The 11,384-nt window shown below is 41.4% G+C and overlaps 1 protein-coding gene across 1 annotated transcript; it reads right to left on the reverse strand.

Annotated features, from left to right (window-relative positions):
* Window positions 1-878: 878 nt before the first annotated feature.
* On the reverse strand, window positions 879-8,923 carry LOC114570892 (WD40 repeat-containing protein SMU1). The gene is made up of 12 exons (XM_028601513.1): window positions 8,757-8,923; window positions 7,013-7,223; window positions 6,774-6,926; window positions 6,568-6,684; window positions 5,096-5,218; window positions 4,641-4,760; window positions 4,144-4,260; window positions 3,759-3,886; window positions 2,426-2,552; window positions 2,154-2,315; window positions 1,329-1,481; window positions 879-1,096 (listed from the first exon to the last, which is right to left on the reverse strand). Exons 1-12 carry the CDS (start codon window positions 8,780-8,782, stop codon window positions 998-1,000), a joined length of 1,536 nt encoding a protein of 511 aa, XP_028457314.1. The 5' UTR covers window positions 8,783-8,923; the 3' UTR covers window positions 879-997.
* Window positions 8,924-11,384: the final 2,461 nt, after the last annotated feature.

The raw sequence follows: 11,384 nt of genomic DNA on the forward strand, positions 1-11,384 counted from the left end.
GCATTTTCATGTCTAATAAAGACAGAAGAGATGGGGATTCAAACTGCACTGGTGATGTTAGATCCATGAGGGTGTGTGTGTGTGACAGTACTGCAAACGTTTATAAAGCAAAGACCTTACAAATTCATTAATCAATAAAAAAAAGTATATGACGATGTGTTACAAATTAAAAGAAATGTGTTCATTAAGACCCACTTAGAGTTTATAAATGAGTTTAACAATATGCTTAAAGGATACTTTTTGATATTCTATATTTTTTCTTATTGTCAAATGCAAAGACCCAAAACCAACACTGAATTGATCCCACTAACAAGTACTGTGGGTCCAAAGCCAGATATAAAACACATCAATGAGCCACAGTGTTGCACTGGGCGACATGTACTGTACTTTATTTAGTCAACATCACATCCACCATCCTGCTGCTGTAAATAACTCACTAGAGCACCAATTGCGCATTCTTCTGCAGCTGAAACCTACTTCGGGCTGAGTGGAAGTTGGAAAGTTGGTTGTGGTCTTTTCATGGAAATCACTAACAATATCATATATATTATTATTATTATTAGAAATTACAGAACATTGACCTCCTTATCCTTTTATCTTTAAAAGAGAGATTGAAAAAGATCACTTTCTCAATTTCCATTTTGATTTACCAATTTGTCTCCTGTTTACTTTTTCATTTGCCAACTTGATGAATTTTCCACTTCCCCACTATGTTGCAAAATCTTTCTAATCCAACCATCAGACGTAACAAACACTCTCATTGGCTGTAACCTGAACTTCCCATGACAACTGGGAAAAATCATCTGCTGATAAAGATCATGACCTAAAGCTCCATGACCAGATACTAAATGGACCTTATAGTATTAATTACTGATGGATTAATGTATCCATTTGTTTTATTAATTCCATCTTTTTTCATTACACAGAAATGAATAAATTGCTTTCTAACCGCTTGTAAGCTTCTCTGGGTCCTCCATTTGACGATGCAGGAGGCAGCTCAAGGTTTCCATAACCTCAGGAGGCCGTCCTCGCTGTATGTGGCAATTAGATTCTCATGTGGGTGGTGAGCAATGCCAATGACATCTTTCTCGTGTACCTGTTGGTGCAGAGCAACACAGATCACCACACATTCTCCGTTTCCCATCAGCCTCACTGTTACCTCGCTAGCGCCCTGTAGGGCTGCTACACAGCAGCAGTGACACAAGTCAGAGCATCAAGTGGGACAGAAAATAACAAGATAAAAAAAAAAAGCACTGGCAGCCCAGCGTGGATGAACTGCCTCCTCTCACAGACTTTGAGAATGAGTGAATATTATCAGCAGAGCTTACGGTCAGCGTTTTCTCCAGCCTTCCTGTCGTATAGTTGAAGCAGTACAGCACCAAGTCCTCTCCCACACAGTAAATCCACTCCCCGTGGGGCGACAGGGTGCAGCACACAAAGTCGGCCCTTTCCTTTCTATCTGAGCTGAAGGTCTTCACAGTCTGAGGGGAGAGGACAAGATATTTGGCTTCTACAAAGATGTTCAGGTGTTGGTATTAGCATAACTAATAACTAATAAATAATAGGACTAGACGTGCTCAAACTCACGTAGATACTTAGAAAGCTTTGAAGGCTGGGTGCTGGATCCTAAAAGTGAATAATCCTAAATAAAGCTACTAGGACAGCACCCCAATTTGATAGTTTATTGCCACACAACGGACGTTTTGGGCAGCGCCCTTCCTCAGCGTGTGCACAGGCAATTCCAAACATTAGCAGAACTAAAATGTATTCATATTTTATTTATGCTACAAGCTAAAGACAAAGATAGTCAAATTAACAATGAAAGTACTTTGGTTTATGACCAAATACCTCCAAAATTATTAAAGTTCCCATCTACAGCAACTGTACTTTGTGCTAATTAAACATCATAAACATCTGTATGTCAGCATTTTCACTGTGAGCATGTTGATTGAATTGCTGTGCCAGAGTACAGCCTTACAGAGCTGTTAGCGTAGTTGTAGACTCTTAATTTTGTTTTGTTTTAAACAGTAAACATGAATAATATGTATAAATAGCATGTATATGGCTGACTTCTAGCATTGCGAATGCAGTCAATCTTGACATGAAAGATTTGAATATTGATTGTGTGTAGATTACAGTCAGAGAGCTCTCACCTGACCGTGCATGCTCATGATGACCACCGTGTTGGAGTGGTTGCAAATCACAAAGTGCTCTGGATTTTGGGGGAGAGGAATCACGTTGTTGACAGGGACTTCTGGTGTCCGGGACAGAGATTTGAAAGTGTGGATGCACTCGCAGGATTTTGTATTCCAAATCTATAATAATATGCACATAAATATGAAAAATAATGTATTGAGTGACACTCTCTCAGTAATACAGATGCAGCACAGACATGAATTAGAGTCACATAGTTTGCCCATTGTACCTTAACTGTGCCATCAGAGGAGGCACTGATGATGTGAAATCCATCGTGAGTGAAAGATGCATCATTTACAAACGATGAATGGCCGTTTAACTCCTTTAGCAAATTGCCTGACCTCAATTCATGGATTCTGAAAAGGACATTGACTATGTTGTAATAAAAGCTGTTACAAAAAAACATTAATTCAAATAAAACAGCAGCTCTGACTCATTAAAAATCCATGTTTATTCAACTCAAGAGTGGATTTCCCGTGTAGACAAAATGTGTTGCTGAGTGTGATATTTTTAGCTGGAGTGACTGGGTGCAGATCAGCTAAACCATGGCAAGACGCCTAATGCTCCCTGATTCACTCCGTCCCCGGGACTCTGATTTTGCGTATGTAAACAATTCAGACTCCCAGCACTAGGAGTTGCATTGGGCACAACACGTTGCAGCTTTGTGCCTGAGCACACCACACAGAACATGTGCTTCTAACACAGCAGAGAGGCTCAGCCCCCACACCCCAGGAGTCAGAAACAGATACTCAACAAGGGGATTCAGTGTGTGTGTGTGTGTGTGTGTGTGTGTGTGTGTGTGTGTGTGTTCTATCTAAAATCTATTCTATGAGTATTCTACTGACCAAAAAGCGTTTTTTTTTTTTTTTTTTTTTTTTATTATGAGATTATGGTTGATATGTCAATTCACAGCAAAAGAAAAAAAAAATCACCCAAATGTATCCCAATTGATCAAAGGATTAGAATTTTTTAAAGGGGCTGCAATCTCTCTGCTGATAACTTCCTGAAAGGAAATCACCTGAAAAGGTCTGGATCTGAACATGGCAGTGCACTCTGGGAGTGCTAGAGATGCTCAATAAATTTACGTTCAACTGATTTTGCAACAAAAGAACCAAAATTATTCAAGGGTTAAAAAGAGATATAAACTTCATAGTTATAACAATACTGTTTTTTTTGCCAACTCCTTTACCAATGTACTTTTCTGTTTGCCAGGTCTGTTATCATTTATATGGCTTTTTGTGGCAACATTTTGCTAATCCACCATGGGCTATAAAAAGAGCTCACTGCCTTCTAGCTAAAGCAATCTTCATGCTTACGCCTTTAGAAATCTTGTGAATCATATCTGAGGTCAGTGAGAGCGCTCACTTCCTCCAACAGTGGACGAGCAAAGTTTTGCAACAACAAGGCTACAGACATTTAAAAAGGCTGTACAGTATGTGTGCACAATGTGTCTCCAGTTAGTCTACAGGTCAAGTTTAACTTATATGAGAGATGTTATCACTGTTAATATCAGTCAGCTTCAGTGTTTCAGCTTTGCCAATATGAACTGTGTTAAAACTGACCTGATGGTCTTGTTAAAGGAGGCACTGAGGAGCTGGTTGTTGTCCTTGGAGAAGCTTACACAAGTCACACCTTTGTTGTGGGCATGATCGAACCTGCACAGGCACAAGCCACTCTGAATATTCCACACCTTCGCCAACAACGCACACGCACACGCACACACACACACACACACACACACAGAAGAAGTGATGAGAAACTTAACATAACATTATTAATCTAGCTGATAGCACTACATATTTTCTCAATATTTTGACATTGTTGTGTCATCATTTCCATACAGTGATAACAAGACATATCATTAAATGAGGCTTGTCGTAATGATTGGTTGCTTATGTTGGCAAATATGCAGAAATATATAAACTGACATTATTGTAAGATCCAAACCTTTATTTTGCCATTCTGAGCTCCAGTTGCCAGTAGATCTGTGTCCTGACTGAAGCACATACACAACACAGCATCATCCATCATCATGAAGCTCTCTTGGGCCTGGTACTTTAAATCCTAATATCCATCCATGCGCACATGCACGCGCACACGCACACGCACACACGCACACGCACACACACGCACACGCACACACACACACACAATTATTTAACAAAAATAAAGGAATAAGATATTTCCATCATATTTTGTTATATATACTTGCTGTAATATATATTTTCTTCTATTATTTAACCAGATAAAAAACATGTTAGGATTAAAATTTATGTTGAGTAAGAGAACAGCATTAAAAGATTGTTAAAATAATAAATGCAAACAACATAAAAAGACACTGGTTACAATAACAGGCAAAAAAACAATACATTAGAAATCTAAGAAATATAACTATTCTCAGTATTATTCAGTGTCATGAATGAATGACATGAAACATAACCAACCTTACTAATTTTTCCAGTGTTAAAGTTCCAGACCTCGATGAACCCGTCCACCGATCCAGTGATTAAGTACTTGCCATCAGGAGAGAAACGGGCACACTCCACATGAGACCGCCGCCCAAACTGTAGGTTAAAACCACACCGAAAATATGATCACCATTTGGTTTTTACTGCCTGTGATCGAAACCCAAAACATATAAAACACAAACTTATATCAAGCAACATCAGGGAAACATTACGTTTTCCACCATGCTGCAGTCTGTAGTTGTGTAGGCTGATCATTCAATTCAGCCACGCAACTCAGGCAGCTCCATCAGGATGCAATTGATGAGAGCACAGCCAGAGACTAAGTCATGTGCCTTCAGATGAGTAAAGCAATCAGTTAGACTGTAGTATGTAGTATAAAGAATGAAGAAGAATTTGTAACTCTGTATTAATCAGAACCGTTGGTGGTCTACCTTGATGTGGCGGTACAGCTGTGTCGGAAAGCTCTCCTTCTCCACATGTTTGTCCTTGTTGCCAGATGTTTCGATGGTCGTGTCAGGGAAGACGTGACCTGGATACTGCTGTATTCTCATAGACTGTGGAACAGTCAACAGAAAACATCAAGTATTTGTGATCATTTCAACTTGAATATTCAAATTGAATATTTTTTTTTAATGTAGTGTTTCTGTCTGATGGAAGTAAAGGAACTACTTGAAGCTTGAAAACTTAAAAAAATTTTTAAAATAATTGCGAAGGTGGATGCAACAGCTCCCAAAACATACAGATAAAGTCATAAGTTATTATGTTATTATTACAATGATGTATTGTATACTACAGCCAAAACAATATCAACCATAGTAGATAATTTACGCTTTTTAGTATACATATACTGCATTATAGGTTCTGACAAACAGGCCAATCCTGTCTGCACCAGAAGAATAATGAACGTTCGAACCTTTCACTGGAAAAAAGTTACCACTGTCTCTGTTTAAATACTAAAAATAGCAAAGAATCAGTGGGATGTATTTTTTTAAGACGTTCTTGGAATCGCTGCAAGAATTCACAAGTCACAAGCTTATGTTAAAGCTGTTTCAGTGCAGGTTACTGTAATACTCAGGAAATAAAATGCATGGTGGGCCATCTGCTACACAAGAAACATTTTCATACCCAAAGGACCTATATAACAATGAATTGCATATTAAAAACAGATAAATTGATGGTTTGAGAATCGTTTTATTATTGCATTTTTTTCAAATGTGCTGCTTCTTCCAATGAAGCTACAGTCACTATAACTCTAAAGTATTTCTCTGTAAAATTAAATATTCATGACTGAAATTCAAAGTTCAAAGTTACCCTTAGTTATTATTTATAAAAAGTTTAACACTCCAGCACTCCTTAATCTGCTTCATCAGGACTGTGTAGGTGTGGTTTGATCAGATTTGATTGATGTTAGTCGGGTTTCTGTGCAAATTTAACCTAAATTTCTAGAAAATCCCCAATAGAAAATAGAAAGTGCGGGATCATCAACGGCCATTATTCAAATATGCACTAATCTGTTTCAATTGCACTTTTTCGCATTTTGCTTTTATTGATAAACCAATTTTTCCATCTCAGCCGAGCACAAAAACTTGACTTTATTTCAAATTGCTGGCATTTCCACACATGGACACGCATTTTCCATGCCAGAAGTAAGTGACATCACTTTTTTCCTAACCGAGCCTTGCTCACTTCAAACTGTTGTTCTAACTGTGGCAGGACAATGTGTGTTCATGTAGGACACCATCACTGATTGTAAGAAGTTAGAAGAAAGAAGTGAACAAGAGGAGAAATAAGGGAGATAGTTGGATCTTTGATACACAAATCAATGAGTGCTATGGATATTGATAAAGTGGCTCCCCTTGATATGTTATTAGAGTGGGAATTGAGAGTGATACAGTATACTCACGCCAACTTGTCCCAGGAGCCCCATGAGGCGAGAAGGGGGCACCACGCTGACCTCCCTCACCAGCGCCTCGGCTATGGCCCTGCGCCGCTTCTCCTTGCTGCTGCCTTTCAGGTACGCCTGTGGTGAGACGGAGAGGACGTTACTTTATAAAGCATTTAGTGATGCAGTTGTTTAAAATGAAAAATGAAAACTCTATTGATCCTTACCTCACGAGGGTCAAAGTAGGAGCATGTTAGCAGGTTCTCCAAATGGATGTACCTCTCTGGCTGCGTCTGCTTCAACATGATCATCGGGTCAGTTTGTCTGAGGAGTGAGCGTGCTGCTCCCACCTCCCTCATTTCAATGAGCTCCATTACAACCTGGTTAGGAGATCGGTGTTCATCAGATGCTGCTGATTAACAAGTCAAGTCAAGAAAGGTATTAGCTGATCGATGCAAAAGCTCACCTGCTCGTAAAGGTCAATGAGTGTGTTGTCGGGCAACTTGAGGGACTTGATGGCCAGTAGGACGGAGTCCCAGTGGCCGCTCTTTATATCTGCGATGAAGCTGTCGATGCTTTCCACCGTGTTGAGCGAGACGGTGGTTTCCTCCTGTAAGGTGGTCAGTGTTCTGTAGAGGTTGTTCTCCTTGAGGTACTGCATTATCAGGAGGATCACACTAGACAAGAAGGGTTTATGTTACAACCGCATGCTGACCCTATACCTACAAAGCATGTAGGCCTATAGAGTACACTTTTAAGTGTTGCTGAAGTCATCATACAAAGATTGGAATTGTTTCTATGAGAGCAGTTTGTGTACAAGCAACACCAACAGGGGCGTTGGACTGTGGGGGGGAAAGGGGACTGAGTATTTAGAGCCATAACGTGAGGAGGGCCCACAAAGATACTAGAATGAATAGCCGTGGATGCGGGGAGGGGCCCATGGAGAATGCCTATGTACAGGGTCCAGGATTTGTGCTACGCCCATGAACACCAATAAAAAAAAAATTCTGTGAAAGAAATTCTGTGTATGCAATGTTTTTTTTGTTGTTGCCATGTCTGGATCTCAATGTTTATCACTTATGTCACATTCCAATGATCCTGAGTGATCAACTGGACACTGAAACCCTGTTTTATTCTCAGATGCTGTCACACGTGTGGCCATAGATTGTCTGGCACAACTGTCAAAAGAAATGATCATGAGGGAGCCATTCCAGGCAAAACAAGACAGGGATCCTGCTGCTTGTGGACTTTTTTCCCACATCAGAGCAACCTGCTAAGCATTTTCACAACTCTGTTGCATCCCATGTCCCCTCTGTTGTCACTCCATTAGCACCAGCTGCAGGACTTTAACTTTGATAGTCCACAGAGACATGGATTAGTGGTAGGTGACTGTTTTCACATCATATAGCTATGCCAGTTTTTATGCAAAACGGACTTCCAATTAACATCTCCCCACAAGAGTTTCACTTAACAGTGTACTCCCCCACGTTTTCCCACAGAAAGACTAAATATCTAGCCAACAAAAAAGCATCCACATCCCTGCCAGGGGTGGAGAGCTTATTAGATCAACAGGCACATGTTGATGTAACGGCCGCCTTTATAGTGACTGGAAAACAGACCGGACCCGCCTCTGTCTGACCATAATCAGCAAGAACATCAGATCATCAGATTAAATGGCTTAAAGCGACCATATGAGCAGCCTCACAGGCGACATATGTGCAGCATAGTGACCACACAATAAACAGTATTAATGAAGACCAAGTACAGTAGAAATGATTGTATGAGAGGTTCCACAACCGACTGAAAAAATCCTTGTGCACAAACCGTACGCAGATAATCAATAACATCAGCGTCACAACAAAAGACAGATATAAAGGCCACATTTAAATGATTTCATGTTGTTGATTTCTTTAAATTAAACATGTAGGCCCACGTTTCACATCCTTATATGATGTCACATTTTATTGTAAGATTGAACTTTTAGAAAGACGTAAACATCGCAGCAAAATTATAATTCCCCAAATGAATATCAGTGATGCTATGTTATATGTATCCATAACAGAGCCACGCACATTAAGAAACACTGATGTGTTCTTGTTGTACAGTCACACAGGTGGTCTTATCGTTATTACTTTTCTATTGTCAGCACCAAACTATCACTAAAAAAAACTCGTTATTTACCAAAACCCCCAAAAGGAAAGCGCACTTACTCGGCAGGCTCCATCTCCACAGCCATGCTGATGTTGTCTCCTGCTGTTGCCGCTGGACTGACGGCCGGGCTCGGAGCTCGCTAGAGCCACGTGAAAGCAGTGTGCTGAGGACCACCCACTACACGTGCTTCTGTGTCTCGCATTTTTTTTGTCCCGAAACCTTGAGACTGCCGCTGCCACACAAAGTCGTGGAGCTACACCCACCCTCCCTGACGCATGCCGATGTAGCCTACAGAAGAAACATTTTTTGGGGGGCACGTAGTGTGCAGGAGACGCGGCTGCGCTTCGAGATGCTGCGGCGGCGGCAGTCAGCAGCAGATCAGCACCACGGACAGAACCTCGTAGCTCCACAGCGGGCTCGCCTTCAGGAACAATTGTACAGGAGCCAAAAGCAAATTCTCCCTACGTCCTCTAAGGGAAAATCACCTCAGTGCTCATCAATATGCAAATACTGAGCTTGGTGCGTCTGTGCCAACCTTGACTCAAACACTGCATACATTACCAGCCATGCACTGTGACAACGTCTTCCTGTAATCACACATTGCGGGTGTGGCGGGTTGTGAGTTGTTAATCAGCTACAATGTTTGCCTCTTCAGTGATGAGTGGTTATTTAATCTGCGTGCCTCTTCTTACAGGCCCACACCATGGAAATAAACCTGTTGGTAAACCTCGTTAATTCATGACAGAGGCTTCATCGCTCTTCTGTGGCGATGATCGTGCACAGCATGCATCAGAACAAAACCTATAGGCTACAATCTTGCGCAGGCCTTGTCAAACCAGCGTGGATGCCAAATCACACCTATAAAAATAGATTAATATAGGCCTTAGCATCATACAGCGTAAGGTTGTCATGCAAATCTCTTCGCTGATTGGATGGCCACCGTTTAGTGACAGATTACAAACTATCTCGACGCTCAGGTATGTTATGATAATAATAGACTTTAGGGTGAATGTTTAAAAGCAAACGGGGTTGCAGCACTGGCCTGTGGAGCCCTCAGCTGACCTTGACTGGATGCTGCTGTCCCTGCCTTCTCTGCTGACTGGGAAAAATAAAAGTGGGTTTACATTTAAAGTAGCCTACATTTCCACTAATAATTACATACTCACACTGTTTAACACTGGAAACAAACAGTAGAACTGAGGAGAAACCATTTTCCATTCCATTTTCCAGTATATTTCCACCACATCACAGGTTTAATGATTCAATGGCATCGTTTACCTGGTGGTATCCACACTTGCAGGGGATCGTTTTCCCAAACATGTCTAGTTTGCGGACAGTAGTTTGACCTTTGAGGGGGGTCAGAAGACAATCAGCAATCCGCAGCATTACCGCCCTCTATCTCCCATGGACCCCGGCCTCTTGCCAGTTGTAAATGTGTACTTTCCCTGGGCATACAGGGACATCACACCTGCCCAGTAGGCATCTGGTTGCCCAGTCTTTGTCATTTCTGCAGATATTAGGGACAAGATATGGAAAACAACAACAATTAACCGTAACAGATGGAAATACTACTCAACTACTGATCACCACAAGCAAGGCTTTATTTCTCAATATTTCAGCAATATATGTCTATCAAATGAACAGTATAGCCTACCCTATCATATGACAAATGTGTTGATTGGTAACAGTAATTCATTTCACAATTTATTTTACTCAGAAAGTTAATCCATAGGTCTACTCTTCAACTATAGGGTCATCGTGCTGACGTCACTAGATTATTAAAAAAGCACACAAAAACACCTCAGGCTAACGGTTTTCACATCAGGCAGGTCAATGACACAAAACATAGTTTAAGATGAGCACCAGAAAAATCTCTTAAGCGACGACGACATTAACTGACCAAACAGACAAACAAACAAACAAACGGCTAGCTTACGTTACCCTACCTAAACAAGGTTTACATCTAGTCTAATTAACCTTACACAATAAATGTCGTAGGCCTAGTACAATCCGAATGTGTAAATGTAACATAAAGAAAGAGACTAAATGTAAATGTAGGCCCCAATCGCAGTTTATTTAGAAAAGTTCACACCGGCGGGTCATTTTAACGTATGGGGCCAACGTTAACGTTACCTCAGTCGTTACGTTACCCTTTCAACATCGTTTCCCACGTTAATCTAAAGGAGCTAGCAAAAACCTACTGTCTCAGTCAGCAGGGAAAGCAGCATTCAGTGCAGGTCAGCTGTGTCTCAATTCAGCTGAGAGTTTACAGGCCAGTGCAGGTGCAACAGCTACAGGTTCTCAGGCCAGTGCAGCAGCTGGGGAAGCTGTTACAGTTCCAGGACCACAGACAGGTGTAGCTCAGAAAACTCCAGCTCTGTGAAGGATGAGCGAGGGGAAGTCTCTCACATGCTCGCTGTGTAGTCAGGAGATGATGTGCGAGGACTACACGCAGCACCTGTCAGACTACCACACCCAGGAGCAGTGTGAGCAGTGTGGTGCAAAGGCCTGGGGGGCTTTTGGATTGTTTCAGCACAGAGGAATGTCACCTTTTGACCTGTCCAACAGACCTCCCAGATGTTGCTGCTCCTACCACTCCCGTAGCCCAAGAGACAACACAGCAACCCAGTGACCCACCCGATGTTCCTGCCCCTGTTCCTGCAGCCTCCTAAGGTAAACTGGGCGAA

This window comes from Perca flavescens, chromosome 2 (assembly GCF_004354835.1).
Source record: "Perca flavescens isolate YP-PL-M2 chromosome 2, PFLA_1.0, whole genome shotgun sequence".
Classification (NCBI taxonomy): Eukaryota; Metazoa; Chordata; class Actinopteri; order Perciformes; family Percidae; genus Perca; species Perca flavescens.

Bases quoted from the DNA above. Each gene is read 5' to 3' on its own strand.
- LOC114570892 (XM_028601513.1), bottom strand. From the start codon at position 8,782: ATGGCTGTGGAGATGGAGCCTGCCGA. The intron at 6,685-6,773 runs GTAAGGATCAAT...GTCTCACCACAG, and splicing joins CCTACTTTGACCCTCGTGAG to GCGTACCTGAAAGGCAGCAG. The intron at 4,761-5,095 runs GTAGACCACCAA...TTTAACCTACAG, and splicing joins AGCTGTACCGCCACATCAAG to TTTGGGCGGCGGTCTCATGT.